Raw genomic sequence first — 16,793 nt, 5'->3', positions numbered from 1 at the left:
ATCGTTCTGTTAAAAAAGGTCCAATCTTGAAGAAAATTCTCAAAATAGTGGACCCATTGTAACAATATTTGAAAAGAGACCCTCATCGATAAAGTGTGTAAACCACATGAACTAATTTTGTAATTTAACTCAAAAGAAAAAAAAAAAAAAAAGCATCTCAAATTTTAAAAGACGAAAACATAACCAAAATAAATTAGAAACTTTACTAAAATACAGTACTTATGAATAGAATATAAATATTTAATCCCAGCCCAGCCCAAACCCAATGTAATTTTTTTTATTTAAGTACAACCCAACGTTATAGAACCAAAACCCTGTTCCTCAAATCACCAAACAGCCGCTCCCCCTTCCTCCCCAAATCGAATCAAAATAATGTCAGACAACATCCCTTTTGAGCTTCAAACGGAAATCATTCGGAGAATCCCAGATACAAAATCGCTGATTCAGTTCAGATCGGTCTCAAAGGCATGGAAATCTGTAATCGATAGCAAGGAGTTTGTTAAGGCTCATACCCTCCGCCATCATCAGGCGCACAATCGTCATCATCTTCTTATAAGGACAAAAGATTGCGAAGGTTGTGAAGATTGCACAGGAGATATACCTATTTCGAAACATTGCGATCATTGCAATTATACACCTGTAGAATATTATTCCATTGTCGATGATGAAAGTTTCCCTCATCAAAAGGTTAGTGTGTTTGTTCCCGATTTAGTTGAGGAATTTAGTGATAATTCAGTAACAATCGTTACTTCTCATGGCTTGTTTTGCTTTTATGAATATGGAATGGATTCCGCGGTTATCTGGAATCCTTGTATTAGAAAAACCGTTGCCATTCCGGTACCTGACAAAAGCGGACGGTACTATACGACTACTATTGGTTTTGGTGTTTGTCCTCAGAATCTTGAACCTAAGCTTGTCAAGATTACATATGTTGATGATTTGAGTAGATTACAAGATGTTAATGCTAGCACCCAAGTTGAGGTATTTACGTTATGCTCGGGTGGGACTTGGAGAAGTCGATTAAGTGGCAACCTTCCTCATATATCCATTGATTTTGGAGATTCTCAGGCAGTTGTAGATGGGTTTGCCTATTGGGATGCCGTTGATAGGATCCACGTGGATGATAGAACAAAGAATCCCAATCTTATCATGTCATTTGATTTGACAACTGAAGAATTCTCCAAAGTAAACCTCCCTGATTCTTTAGCACTCAACCATAAAGCTCGTTTGTCCCTATGTAACCTAAGGGAGTCTCTTGCTGTTCTTGATTGTAAGATCAATAGTCTGTATGATCCAGAAAATTATCATGTATGGATAATGAGTGGGCATGGTTGTACTAGATCCTTTGATAAGATGTACTCCATTAACGCACCCGGTGCATCGATATATACAACACTGGGTTTCCGAAAGAGTGGTGCACCTATAATCGAAGTGGATAATGACAAGGAAGATTATTATAGACATGAGCGTGCACTTGCTATCTATGAGCCGGAATCAAAAAACATCACTAACATCGGAGTTTATGGATTATGTCGTAGCTTTTATGTGCATTCTTACATGGAAACACTACTTTTGCATGGTCGTTGAGACATAGGACCAAGGTAATGACCACATTGCAAAGGTGCATTTGAATAGAGGACCTCTGTAAGGTGCAAGCAAAGTTCTGGAAATTCGAGAACAAGTTTCATGCAGATTAAAAGTTAAGAAATTTTCAAACTCTTTGCAAATAGCTCTATGCTTTTGTTAACTGTGAGATCCATGTTTATCATTAGATATGTTGAATCTTACTTCAGTGTAAAGATTATGCACTATTACTTTGTTGACCATTAATTGTTATTTTTGGTATTTTTGCTTCAACTCTTTTCCAGTTGTCATGCTCACTTTGCCTGAGAAGTATAATATATATGTTTTGTTGTGTCGTTTTTTCAATAATGTTATAACAGATGATGTTCTATCTATATTAGGAGGGTACAACCTGAGTAACACCCTTCAGGTCAATAGGACCAAGTTGCAACCTGTGCCTTTTTTTGAATTGCGGTTATGTATTAGACAAAGTGATCCAACAAGTTGCTTGGATCATACAGTAACAACTTAGACTGCTGCAATTTGTAAACTGGTCATACATGTCGAAGTGGGTAAACATAAACTCATTTAATACTTTCACTTCTCTCTCAGGCTGACTAGAAGTTGTATACTAAGTGTGGATTTGTTTAGTTTAGCTATAATATGAATGTTTTTTCAATCTTTGTTTATAAAAGTGTGCTTTGGTACGTTCTGCCTCCATTTCTATGTTGACATTCAATCGTTATGTTTAGTGTTGGTCGAATATGTCCTACAACTCTTTCACGGTTGTCATGCTCATTATGCCAGATACATATCTCTTTTCCTTATAGCTTCTGAGTTCTTCCTTCCCCAAAACATATTTTTCTTACAATAGCAATGACAATTGACAAAAGAGCTTCTAAACGTATTTTTAAGTTTTCGCTTTTGGGGGTTTTTTTAGCCTCAATCCATGACTATCGGTAATATCATCTCTATTGAAATACTTCTATTTTTTATATCGTTCTGCTAAATGATCTGCGTGATCTAGTCGGGCATATTAGAGTTTTGAATTTTTTATATCGTTCTGCTATTGCTCTGGGACATCGTCTCCTGTCAATTGCCAATACAAGAGCCAAGGTTGTTGGTGCCGGTGCTATGCTATGCCCTATTTCTAGCACCACTCAGGTTAAAGCTTTACTCATATTTGCTCTCTTTAAGCTTACACAATGAGTTTTCCTAGAGGTGTAATTTCAAGCCCTTATGAATTTCAATCCTTAAGAATCGGCTGATTTCTGTTTTGACTTTTTCTCTAGGGGGTCACAAACATTTATATTACGAAATCGATGCTTAGTAAAAAGTGGACACATGTGTAACGCAGGGCAATAGTTGCCCAAGAGTGTATCTTGCAACTTCCTAATCATTTTTACCTAAAAAATGAAAGTTTTGTAATCATGCTCTTGACCAACTGTTGATAATTTTTTATTGGATAAAAAGCATTTCCAGTCCAATTGGCCATCTAGTATTAACAACTTTGACCAGAACATTAGACCCATTACCAAACTATTTTGCTTTTTCTAAATTTTACAGTATTAGAGCTGATTAAGTCTCATGATAAACAACTTAATAAAAAAAAGTTCATGATAAACCCAAAATAAGCATTGAAAATTACGTATTATAATTTGCAGGTTGTGATGATACATGCTCAAAACGTTTCTTAGGCTGTACTTACAACCCGCTCATCACTGTCATTATGAGTGCAGTGTTGGTCTAATTTGTGCTCACTAAGTTAAGCTAAAGATAAAGACCCCAGGAGTCTATTGTTAATAAGTTCTCCTGTGAGACAGAGTGCTTACCTATACCTTGTAGCACTGCATTTTTGAGTTCTATTGCTTAGTTGTTATGACCAAGAGATTGATGCAACAAGCTATTTAACTTTTGTACTGAAAAACTGACAATTGTTACTTTGACTGCTGAAACTGTTAAATTATTTGGTTTCTATAACATCGTAATTGACTAACTCAGTTTTAGGATTATATAGTTTGTAGTAAACCCTTCCATTCGTTGATCAGAAGTACCTATAAATTACCCTTTCTTTTTCTTTTCCATTTGTATTACATTTTATTTCTCTGAAATGTTTGACATGATTTTCATATACTCCGACCTTTTGGGGTGTTATGTTTTGGGCAACAAGTGTCTCTCTATTTGGAATTAGGATACTCCACCCAACTGCCTCAAGTGAGACATGTTAGCATCACAATTGGTTTTGCTTCTTTTTTCAAGAGGCATCATGTGCACAATTTTTTTCATACTAAAGTTTTTGCCACACGCCAGTCCTAATTAAAACACTCAATTTTGCACCCCAATCCTATAGATGTAGCAGCAACCAGCTGAGAAATGACATTTTTTTTTAGTGTATGGGACTTGTGGTAATGTTAATGGGTCAGCAAGAAAGGGGCTTTCACCTGTGGTAATAGCAACAACCAATCAATGGCTTCCATGTGTACTAACTGGTTTGATGGTATGGTTGTGCAGTGGTGGATTTGAGAAGGCTAGTTTAGCTAGTTTGATGGTGTGTTGCTGGTGAGAATTGTGCAGCAATGGTGAAATAGTTAGGCCTGTGTGGCGAACTGGCGATAATGGAAGGGTTAGGGTTGTGTGGTGATGGTGGGAGGTCTTATTCGATGCTCATTTTGACTGATTTTGTAGCATCAAATATGATTGCTTTATTGATCATGGACTGCCTTTGGTTGGCAGGTGGATGTTTAATCCGTAGTACATCTTAAATCGTTGTGTGCCTTTTAGTCAACATCTTAACTTTTGCTATTTACATTGTTGTTTGAGTCTTTGGATGGCTACTGGTTTTATTTCCATGGTAACTATTACTTGCTCCCAGCAGATGAAATTGCATTACCACAGAGTATATATATTACTTTCATGTAGATAAATGACCAAAAACGCAATAAGAAAAAGCTAGGACCAAAAAAAGAAAACTGAAATGGGTTATGATAAAGTTGCTGTCTTTTTCAGAAAAATTATAATCTTTTCCACTTTTTTGGTATTTTTAACATTAAAAAAACTTTGACATAAGCTTTTTTTTTTGGGGGTGTTAGAATTTTTTTTGGTATTTAGGGGCGTTCGCGAAATGTGCACAACACATTTTGTCGTACAAAAGTAATCTGAAAGTTGTAAGCTCGTAGATATATCCATCTGTTAGTTATTACTTCGTATCTGAGTAGAAAGTGAATGTTTTATTTACAAGTTACAGCTTTCTCCTGGTTAAATGATCCGCGTGATCAAGTCGGGCATACTAGAGTTTTGAATGTTTTATATTGTTCTGCTATTGCTCTGGGACATCATCTCCTGTCAATGGCCAATACAACAGCCAAGGTTGTTGGTGCAGGTACTAATGCTATGCCCTGTTTCTAGCAGCACTCAGGTTAAAGCTTTACTCATTTTGGCTCTCTTTAAGGTTACACGATGAGTTTTTGTAGAGGTGTACTTTCAAGCCCTTGTGAATTTCAAACCCTTATGAATCGGCTGATTTTGGTTATGACTTTATCTCTAGCGGGTCAGAAACATTTTTATATTACGAAATCGATGCTTAGTAAAAAGTGGACACATGTGTAGCACAGGGCAATAGTTGCCCAAGAGTGTATTTTGCAACTTCCTAATCATCTTTACTGATATTTATGAAACTTTTGTAATCATGTTCTTGACCAACTTTGATAATTTATTATTGGATAAAAAGCATTTCCAGTCCAATTTGGCTATCTAGTATATCCATTTTGACCTGACCATTAGACCCATTACCCAACTCTTTTGCTTTTTCTGAATTTTACAGTATTAGAGCTGATCAAATCTCATGATAAACAACTTTATAAAAAAAAGTTCATGGTACAACCATAATAAGCATATCAAAATGACGAATTATAAATTGCAGTTTGTGATGATACATGCTCAAAACGTTTCTTAGGCTGTAGTTAGAACCCGCTTATCACTACCTACACTAGTGCATACTGTCATGCTGTTGGTACGACACCAACTGGTAGTTTCTATAAAATCTACCTCATATATGAAAGAACCCTGATTCCACTTTCTTACAACTGACACCAGCAACCCAGATCACAAGTCAAACACACAAGTCAAACACGTAGAATACTCTTCTTCAAATGGATACTAAAACGGTTAGCAAATAAATATGAGTAACATTGATTAACCCATTTACCTATAACAGTGAACTTGAGTTGTCTTTTTATCCCAAACGAGTCAAAAGGGTAATATGAAAAGGATCGAGCATGTTTAAAGTCGCCCAAAGTGTATTTAAATGTTCATGAACCGTTCTTTTTGGAAAACTTAATCAAATTACTTTTTTCTTCGTTTAGTTTTTATGCTCATGTTTAGGAAATAAAATTCGTGGAAGTCCATACAAATCCCGTGCCGTTGATCCTACCGACTCTGCACAAGAATTTATCTTTCTTGACCTTTTATCCAACTCACTTGAGGAGCCCATTTTTTCCATCTCCGTGTTGTGTGTGGATCCTAATAACTTCATTTATTTGGTATAAATTTATAATGTGTATTACAAGGTTCAGGTTAAATACTAAAAGAAGTTGCATGTTGGTCAAGGTTTAAAACGGGTAATTATCAGGGTTGATTAACTAGTAGTATATATTGTTTGTTTGGTCAATTGCTTTTTGATTAGTTTATTTGTGTTTCACTAAATGTCTATAGCGTCATTCTTAACTATGAATGTAGTTCATTTTTTCGGGGCTAAATATGCTGACTTCTATCTCCATAAAATTTAAGATTTTCAACTTGATATCTCTTTCTCTACTATTTCACTTTTCTCCCCCCAAATAAAAATGAAGGGTCACTTGGCTTCACCTTGGCTTTTTTGTGATCCTTGTTTCAACTTGATTATTATTTATATCTATACTACTATATAAAGAAAACTGCTCTTCCCCTTTAAGTAATTAAGAACCTGAAATGACCATATTACCCTTCTTATTTATTCACTAATTTAAACATTTTTACCTATATACCTATAATACCCCTAATAAAATAAACTACAACATAGATTCTCCAATCCTTAAATAACCATATTAACCCTTACCGCTGCACATCATCGCCACAATTGCCGCAGCCACACTTTTGTCGTTACCACCATCACCGCTACATCGTGCGGGCACCCCGTCACGTTTCTCATAATGCAATGGTTATTCTACATATGCTTAAATTGGTCAATTTTATGCTTCAGTTAGTACAAAACTACAATGACCAAATGATTTTGACTTTTGGAGACTTGAAAACCGAGCTTTCGGGTTTTAGGTCAAACCGGCCCATGATTACCCTAATTTTTTTTTAAGAGAAATGCAGCCCTTGTGTTTTGGATCTTCTAAATGTCATTGGATTATTTTAATGCACAAAATATATGCAAATGCAATATAAGGCAAATAAAATATCTGTAAATGTTTATGATCAACATGCTAGATGAAAAAAAAAACCTATAAAAATTACAAATAATTATTATATACATAGAATACATAATAACAATTTTGTTTATCAATTTGATGTATGTAAAGTTAACTACAACAAAATATTTTTTTTCATCAAATATAAGTAAATTGATTATGTGATTTAATGATTTGTATAAAAGGTTGATTCAAAAACGGTAAAAAAAATAAACCCCCAAACCAGACCCGAATCTAAAAAACAAAAAATTTGCCGCACTTTAAATAACGAGGGAATATCATTTAATTTTGCATACCGTTGCTAAAATTTCTAAATCCGCCACTGATAATAGCAAGTGATTGTCAATTATGCTAAAAGATACTAATCCATAGAGGGTTTTAATTTTTTGAAACGATAGAAAATCCATAAGGGTTCAAGACTTTAATATATAAATATGAAAAACTTCAATATGAAAAATAAAGATACAAGACTTTAATAATAATAATAATAATAATAATAATAATAATAATAATAATAATAATAATAATAATAATAATAATAATAAAAGAGTAGATACGAGACTTTAATAAAAATTAAAATAGTAAATGTACAAACACTAACAACCAATCATTCAGATTGACAATACCATGACGATAAAGTTGCGATATGGAATCCATCATCTAGCTACAGATGAGCTGACGTTGCGAAAATTATAAGGGTTCAGTTTGGAGCTTTCCTAAACAAAAGAATAATCATATTGTAAGATATGCTTAAAGAAATGACAATTACATCAAACTTATTCACAATCAAAATATCTAGCTTTGGACAATTTAATCCGGTAAGGCGGTAAAAGAAACACAAAGATTGATGCTATGAATTTACATAAAACAAAACAAATGCTTGATTAGATATTAGCAACAAATTACATAAAAAAAAAAAAATTAAAAAGAAAGATATTAGCAGCAACAAGAAATTTCATGAAAAAATGTTCGAATGTACTCAAAAATTTTTGTTTCATTGAGTCCATGGCAAATTGTGGTGGTCATAATAACGCTGCTGAATAATTTTCAAAGTTCAGTATCTATCCGTTAAAAAAAATTAGGAACTCAAATATTAAAAAAAAAAAAAAATCTAAAATAAATTAGAAACTTTATTAAAATACTTACGAATAAAGAATATATAAACATAAAAGGGTAATATTTAAGCCAGGCCAGCCCAGCCCAGCCCAACCAATTGTAATTTCCTCTTTCTTATTTAAGTAAACTCCGTTAACGTCCGACTAATGTAAACCTCCGACTAATGTTTGTTTGTCGGTATCTAATCTAAAGGAGTCTCTTGTTGTTCTCGATTTTAAGTACAATAGTGAGGACGATCGAGAAAATTATCATGTATGGATGATGATTGGCCATGGTTGTAGTAGATCCTTTGATAAGCTATACTCCGTTAATGGCACCTGATGCATCGATACATACAACACTGGGATTTCGAAAGAGTGGTGAACCCATAATCGAAGTCGATAATGACAAGGAAGATTATTATAGACATTTGCGATCTATGAGCCATAATCAAAAAGCATCACTAACATCGGAGTTTATGGATTACGTGTAACTTTTATGTGCATTCTTACATGGAAACACTACTTTTGCATGATCTTTGAGATATAGGACCAAGATAATGACCACGTTGCAAAGTGTGCACTCGAATACAAGAGTTCTCTAAGGTGTAAGCAAAATTCTGGAGATTCGAGTACAATTTACATGCATATTAAAAGTTAATAAAGTTTAAAACTCTTCACAAATAGTTATGTTGAATCTTACTTCATTGTAAAGATTATGAACTATTACTTTGTTGACCATTTTATGTTTAGTATTTGTGTTACAACTCTTTTCCAGTTGCCATGCTCACTTTGCTGGAGACGTATAGTATATATGATTTGTTTTGTCGTTTTTTCGATAATGTTACAACAGTTGATGTTCTATCTATATTAGGAGGGTAAGTAACACCCTTCAGGTCAATAGGACCAAGCTGCAACATGTGCCTTTTTTTGAATTGCGGTTATGTATTAAACAAAGTAATCCAACAAGTTGCTTGGATTATAAAGTGACAACTAAGACAGCTGCAATATAAACTGGTCATTTAATACTTTCAATTCTATTTCAGGCTGGCTAAAATTTGTACGCTAAGAGTGGATTTGTTTAGTTTAGCTGTAATATGAATGTTTTTTTCACTCTTTGTTTATAAAAGTATGCTTCTGTATGTTCTGCATCCATTACTATTTTTGCTCTATTGCTTTTTAATTAGTTTATTTGTGTTTCACTTAATGTCTATAGCGTCATTCTTAACTATGACTATAGTTCTTTGGAGTCGTTTCTTTTTATTTTCACCTGCCAATATTTGCCGTACCTCATGAAAATTCTGCAGCAACATACCACTTAGTTTTCACAGTAGTGAATTTTGAGATGTGCATCGTCGTCTACACAAAACTTATATAAAACCCATGATTGATTTCCTCCATTTAATCCTCTCTATTTGATGGCCTTATAAATAATAAATTTTTATATATTAAGTAACCTGCTACTCTTAGTGAGACTCTAAGACCACTGATAAGAGAGAGATTAAAACGCACTTTTAGTCGTGTGACTTTAAGTTGGCACCTAGACAACTCATTGTGTTAGCATTGCGCCGTATTCTGATGTTCTCCCTTATAGTTACTTTTCGTCGTTTATGTCCAGTGGTATTATTAGTTTGATGCTACACAGAACATTTTTAATCAGTTACTAATTTGATACACAGTTAGTTTAAATATTTTTCAATATTTTCAATGTATGATTTTATTTTCTTTTCTGATCTGACAGAATATACAAGTCCTTTTTATTCGAATTTACAAGGATGATATGGGAACTGAAAAGTATCTCAATGGATGTTTCTGATTTTCTTTTTCTACATTCATTTGAGTTACTGCACTAGTGCAGTGTATAAATAGGAAATTTCTGATATAGAAAAAACGAGATCAACAGCAAGTGCATTTACCTTACATATATTCGATATTTTAAGAATTACACGTAGATTTAACTATTATATCGTTGGTGGCTGTTTCTCAACAGAATTATAATGTAACATGTCCAAAGTGTTCAAACAAGGGGGTAGACTATCACACACAACAGGTACTCCCAACTTTCCCCATTTTTCCGTTTCTATGCATAATTTACTTGTACAGTGCAAACCAATGAATGTGTTTTGTTTTAACCCATATAGCCCGTTCACCTTCTATTTCTATGTAAATTACCTCGTCTAGTATCAATGTGAAGTTAACTATGATAAATGATAGATTGATTGTGTGTTTCTATTTAAATGAACAGACCAGATCTGTTGATGATGGTCAGCCCATGTTTTATAAATGTCCCAATAATAGCACAACTTCACAGACAACACATGATGGATCAATGTACTGCTCAGCTTCTGCACTTTTCTTTATGTTGATTGAAAAAGATATATCTATTTTTGGCATCGCTAAACTAGACCAGTTGTGAAGAACTCGCCAACGTTACTTTTGCTGATTGAAACATTAAACTTGGGTTCATGATCGAAAAAGGCCTTTTCAAACTCATGATTGTTTCTCTATGATAAAAAGCTTATGTTTCGTTTATTTATCCTATTTCCCACTTCTTGAGGGTAACATATCCGTTTGTCTTATTGATAAGAGTAACAGCTTAAGAGGATATATTTTCTGAATACTTTCCCTGCATATACTAGTCAGTGTTATGAATTATTTGTTAAGTAGCAATTACAAATGTACCTGAACCATGGTCTTTATTTCTGATCCACTACTCTGAATTATTTATACAACAAAGCTGTCTTGAAATTTTTCACAGTTCTCTTCACCTTGGCTTTTTTGTGATCTTTTTTTTTTTTTAACTTTGAACCACCCTGCCTTCTTTGCTTCAAAATCATACTATACTTTAGGTGACTTACAATCCATTGACTTGTTTTGTTTTAATTACTGCAAATATTTGACTGAACATAGATCTACTCAAGAGCCTTCGTCCATTTTCATTGTTTGCGGAACTAAATCTCAGAAGCCACTCTGATTTAACCGAAATACCTGCAAGCATCTACTATCTTTTTTATCTTAAACTCCTGGAGTTAAGCGAGTGGTGCCAACCTCAAAACTTGCATTCCCTCCCACAAAAGATACAAAGGTTGGGTGCAACGGTTGCAGATCACTCTTAAGATAGAAGAGCTTGCAGGAAAGTACGAGCGGCTTTATAAGATATGGCTCAATGGTTGCTGGAAACTTACGGATCATAAAGATGGGACCAACAACTCCCATATATTGCAGTTATCTTTTCTTTGGTTGAGCAATCTCTATCCTTCGTGTTATTTTTATTTTTCGTTTATTGGATTAAATTTAATAAAAATAAAGTGTCGAGGTCCGTAGTTTGATTAAAAATATTTTATTTTATTTTTCTTGAAAAAACTCTTTTTACGTCACCAGCATGACTCTTTCCAAAGATTTGCACTTACCAAAATCTCTACATGACTATATTGTTTTTGATATATGTAAGTGAGTTTTTTTTTTTTTGGAGTACAGAAATGTGTTATAGTTGATCATGAGTTTAGTATCCCTATTCTGGGTGGAAAGATGCAGAACAACATGGGTGTAATAATATAGCATTGAAGTTGCTTCCCAGATGGCATTTATTGCAAACAGTGTATTTGATGGGATGTGTAAAATGAGAAGTGATTGTCATGGTTCTGTGATCAAGTTCATCACAATTCTAAATGGAGAACTCATTCATAAAATGGGGCTTAATTGTATTAATGATACATCTGTTTGCTGACATGTGATGATTGATCTGGCATTGAGATTACTCTAGCTTACAATTTGTTGTAAGTTTAAATACATGTCAACTGCATGCAAAATATGATGTACAAAGATGTGATCCTATACTTTAAATCAGATTTGTACTACGAGTCAACTGCTTCCGAATGCTTGTAATTTCTAAAGGCTCTTTTATCGTATATCAAAAGTTTTCATTTGATATTCGTAAGTCATGATTACATAATCGTTTAAAAGTTTTTATAAGTCCACCAGGGTGAACGATAGTATCTCAAGATTGGCATGGCACCCTACTCAAAAGTTGTCATGTAATGATCATGCCATAATTGGGGGTGATTGTCGTTGACAACTAAATGATATTTGTACCACGATTTTTGATATATGTATCACAACGTATAAATTTTATAACTTATTATACAAACCAGTAATGCACAGTTGTGGTAAATGTATCAAAGTAAGTGATACTAATATCATTTTCCATACTAAAAGATGCTAATCCATATGAAGTTTTTAATTTTTTTGAAATGGTGGAAATTCCATAATAAGAAATGAAATTAGAGGCTTTAATAAGAAAAAAAAGTAATAATAACTAAAGATACGAGGCTTTAATAAAAAAAATAATAATAAATGTACAAACACTAAAATAAATAAACACTTCGATTGACAATAATAAATGTTCAAATGTGCTCGGTAATAATAAAATGAAAATATGAGACTTTAATAAAAAAAATGTTAGAATATGCTTATGATTTTCGTTTCCTCGAGTCCATGGTAAATTATACCATTATGGTGGTCGTAATAATGCTGCTAAATAACTTTCAAGGGTCAGTATCTATCCGTAAAAAATATAAAAATTAGGAACTCAAATATTAAAAGAAGAAAAAAAACTTATTTTTTCAATAATTAAGAAAAAAAATTATTTTTTCAATAATTAAGAAAAAAAATTTAAATAAATTAGAAACTTTTATTAAAATAATTATGAACTAGGAGCTCGGTTAACCGCTAATCGCTTTTGGTCCCAAATTTTTGAGATTGCTTTTTTCAATAAACGTTGGTTACATTTCTTTATGTTATTTGTACAAAGGCCCGTTTTGCAAGGACAAAATAATCATTGTTGCATGTTGTTGCATGTAACCATTTTTGTTTTTTAACGATAATACCACTAATACAATATTGTAGATGTGTTTACTCTCAAAACATACAAATATAGAAGATGTTAAAAAGGAAACTCAAAAATCAAATAAAGAAAATAAAAACTGAAATTCAAATTAAAAATGAAATATAAGATAAAATAACTATGGATTTGGCCAAATATTAAAAAAAAAAAAAATGATATTAGTATCATGGCTTTTTATTAGTCTATCATACTATACTAACATTACAACATATTGTACAAGTTGATAAAGCATGAATATGATAGATTAATAAAAACTTATGGTATTAGTTAATATCACCACTTATTAAACATCAAAAAAACATGGAATTGCATGTAGGTTTTGAACCCACAACCAAGAGAGGAGCATGCTATACCATCTTATTCAAATCTAATCTTACTTCTCTATATATAAACAAGAGAAGATATGTTATTAATTATGTGTCAATTATCATTATTTGACATTAAGGATTTTTGTTTAGGTGTCATTTTATCCTTTTTTTTTTAATTTTGTTTTTTCTTTTCTTTTGTTACATTATTTGATTTAATATATGTCATGTTGTAATTATTTATTAACTATTAATTATGTTTGAAAAATAAAATCACAACCATTTATTTAAATTTAAAGTTTTTTATATGACAAATGTGTTGCTATGTTGTAATTATTTCTTTAACTATTAATTACTTTTGAAAAATAAAGCTTCACTCATTTATTTGAATTTAAGTTTTTTATTATGTAACCAAGACAAGATAATTGTGCTCTTAATTGACATACATAGTTAATTGTCATATATTATATTTTTGATTATTTATCATTCTATCACAATTTTTAATTTATTTTCATGTCATACTCATTAGTTCAAGTTAAAAGTTAATTAATCAAAGATTTTGTCAATTAATATCAATATAAAATCTTAAAAAATTATTTCACAAACTTATTTTCAATTTATAAAGAAATTAATTTAATTTTTTCACATCATTATATCAATACTTAGTTTATAATAAAATAGTTTAATTCTTTTGTCTTCTAAGTTTTACTTCTTGCTTTATTATCATTTAGTAAGAGTGTTTTTATTGATTTTTTATTTTTTATTTACCTTTTATGGCCAGTTCAATTAATTATGCAGCTTTTGTAAAATGAATTATTATATTTAGAATTTTTGTTTTATTCACAGACTCACACTCAATTATACGTCATTCTTGTAAGTGTTACAAGTAAAAAATAATTAAAAATTTTGGTAAAAAAATGAGATCATTATCAATTATCAAACGAAAGTATTTTTTGTTTTATACAATATTAACAAACGTGTAATTTGTATGATTATTTGAAGGGTTTAATTATTTTTTTTTTGTTTAGTTATATCTTTAATAATGAATTTACAAATTAAAAACATTTATCATTTCTTTTTATATAACTTAATTATGTGATATTTTTTTTTGTCAAGTAAAATTTTACTATGTTTAACGTTTTGTTGTTAAAACAAATTAATAAAACTACTTTTCACTTCCAATTGCTAAGAATATAAACACAGAGGCGTAATATTTAAGCCCAGTCCAGTCCAGCCCAACCCAACTCAACCCAACCAAAACCCTCTTTCCCAAATCACCTAACAGCCGCCCCCTTCATTTCATCCCCAAATAATGTCAGACAGCATCCCTTTTGAAGTGCAGACGGAAATCATTCTAAGAATCCCAGATACAAAATCATTGATTCGGTACCGATCAGTCTCAAAAGCATGGAAATCTGTTATCGACAGCAAGGAGTTTGTTACTGCTCATACCCTCCGCCATCATCAGGCGCACAATCGTTATCATCTTCTTATAAAGACACTGGATTGCGAAGGTTGTGAAGATTGCACAGGCGATAATCCTATTTCGAAACATTGCGATTATTGCAATTATACACCGGTGAAATATATGTCTATTGTCGATGATGACGAAACTTTCCCCCATCAAAAGGTTAGTGTCTTCGCTCCCGATTCAGTCCACAAATTTAGTCGTGATTTAGAAATAATCGGTACTTCTCATGGCTTGTTTTTCTTGTATGAATATGGAATGGATACCGCTCTTATCTGGAATCCTTGTATTAGAAAAACCGTTGCCATTCTGGTACCTGACAAAAGCGAACGGTACTATAGGACTACTATTGGTTTTGGTGTTTGTCCTCAGAATCTTGACCCTAAGCTTGTCAAGATTACATATGCTTATGATTTGAGAAAATTACAAGATTTTAATGCTAGCACCCAGGCTGAGGTATTTACGCTAAGTTCGGGAGGGACGTGGAGAAGTCCATTAAGTAGCAACCTTCCTCATAAATCTATTCAATTTAGACATTCTCAGGCAGTTGTAGGCCGGTTTATTTATTGGGATGCAGTTGATAGGATTCATTTGGATGATAATGATAGATTTAGGAATCCCAAATTGATCATGTCATTTGACTTGACTTGTGAAGAATTCACTAAAGTAAACCTCCCTGATAGTTTAGCACTCCACCATACTGCTCATTTGTCGCTATGTAACCTAAAGGAGTCTCTTGCTGTTCTCGATTATAAGATGAATAGTCGGTACGATCAAGAAAATTGTCATGTATGGATGCTGAGTGGTCATGGCTGTACTAGATCCTTTGACAAGGTGTACTCCATTAATGCACCCGGAACATCAATACATACAACACTGGGATTCCGAAAGAGTGGTGCCCCTATAATCGAAGTGGATAATGACAAGGAAGATTACTATAGACATGAACGTGTACTTGCGACGTATGAGCCAGAATCTAAAAGCATCACTAACATCGGAGTTTATGGATTACATCGTAACTTTTATGTACATTCTTACATGGAAACACTACTTTTGCATGGTCATTAACCACATTGCAAAGTGTGCATTTGAATAGAGGAGTTCTGTATGGTGCAAGCAAAGTTCTAGAGATTCGAGTACAAGTTTCATGCTGATTAAAAGTTAAGATAATTTCAAACTCCTTACAAATAGCTCTATGCTTTTGTTAACTATGAGATCCATGTTTAGCATTTGTTATGTTGAGTCCTACTCTAATGTAAAGATTATGCACTATTACCTTGTTGACCATTAATCGTTATGTTTAGTATCTGTGCCTCGATCCTTTTCCAGTTGCCATGTTCACTTTGCCTGAGAAGTATATATATGTTTTGTTATGTCGTTTTTTCAATAATGTTATAACAGATAATGTTCTATCTATATTAGGAGGGTACAGCCTAAGTAACACCCTTCAGCTCAATAGGACCAAGCTGCAACATGTGCCTTTTTTTGAATTTTGGTTATGTTATTAAACAAAGCGATCCGACAAGTTGCTTGGATCATACAGTAACAACTAAGACTGCTGCAATTTGTAAACTGCTCATATATGTCTTAGTGGGTAAACGTAAACTCATTTAATACTCTCGCTTCTCTCTGAGGCTGACTAAAATTTGTATGCTAAGAGTGGATCTGTTTAGTTTAGCTATAATATGAATGTTTTTTTTAATCTTTGTTTATAAAAGTGTGTTTTGGTACGTTCTGCTTCCATTATTCTGTTGACATTCAATTGTTATGTTCAGTGTTGGCCTAATTTGTCCTGTAACTCTTTTATAGTTGTCATGCTCACTATGCCAGATACATATAGTATATATTGTTTGGTTGACATTTAGTTGTAATTTTTGGTGTTGTCTATTGCTTCTTTATTAGTTTATTTGTGTTTCACTGAATCTATATTGTGTCATTCTTAACTATGTTTATAGTTCCTTTTTTTCTGGGCAAAAATATGTTGACTTTTATCTCTATGAATTTTAAGCT

At 32.6% G+C, this 16,793-nt stretch overlaps 2 protein-coding genes and 1 long non-coding RNA gene across 3 annotated transcripts; all 3 read left to right on the top strand.

Annotated features, from left to right (window-relative positions):
• Positions 1-328: 328 nt before the first annotated feature.
• Positions 329-1,857, top strand: LOC122605339 (F-box/kelch-repeat protein At3g23880-like). Its single transcript, XM_043778265.1, has one exon. The coding sequence runs from the start codon at positions 373-375 to the stop codon at positions 1,585-1,587; it is 1,215 nt and encodes a 404-aa protein (XP_043634200.1). The 5' UTR covers positions 329-372; the 3' UTR covers positions 1,588-1,857.
• A 2,936-nt stretch (positions 1,858-4,793) lies between these two features.
• On the top strand, positions 4,794-10,406 carry LOC122602670. Its single transcript, XR_006324361.1, has 3 exons — positions 4,794-4,942; positions 10,098-10,157; positions 10,353-10,406. It is a non-coding gene; the product is annotated as an uncharacterized LOC122602670 (long non-coding RNA).
• Positions 10,407-14,615: 4,209 nt separating this feature from the next.
• LOC122605376 lies at positions 14,616-16,091 on the top strand. Its single transcript, XM_043778312.1, has one exon. The coding sequence runs from the start codon at positions 14,628-14,630 to the stop codon at positions 15,849-15,851; it is 1,224 nt and encodes a 407-aa protein (XP_043634247.1). The 5' UTR covers positions 14,616-14,627; the 3' UTR covers positions 15,852-16,091.
• The last annotated feature ends 702 nt before the right edge of the window (positions 16,092-16,793 follow it).

This window comes from Erigeron canadensis, chromosome 6 (genome assembly GCF_010389155.1).
Source record: "Erigeron canadensis isolate Cc75 chromosome 6, C_canadensis_v1, whole genome shotgun sequence".
NCBI classification, from domain to species: domain Eukaryota; kingdom Viridiplantae; phylum Streptophyta; class Magnoliopsida; order Asterales; family Asteraceae; genus Erigeron; species Erigeron canadensis.
The sequence above is the reverse complement of the archived record's forward strand: the minus strand, read 5'-3'. Positions and strand labels throughout refer to the sequence as shown.

What these genes read in the sequence shown, in the direction of transcription:
- LOC122605339 (XM_043778265.1), top strand. Translation starts at nt 373, where the DNA reads ATGTCAGACAACATCCCTTTTGAGCTTCAAACGGAAATCATTCGGAGA.
- LOC122605376 (XM_043778312.1), top strand. Translation starts at nt 14,628, where the DNA reads ATGTCAGACAGCATCCCTTTTGAAGTGCAGACGGAAATCATTCTAAGA.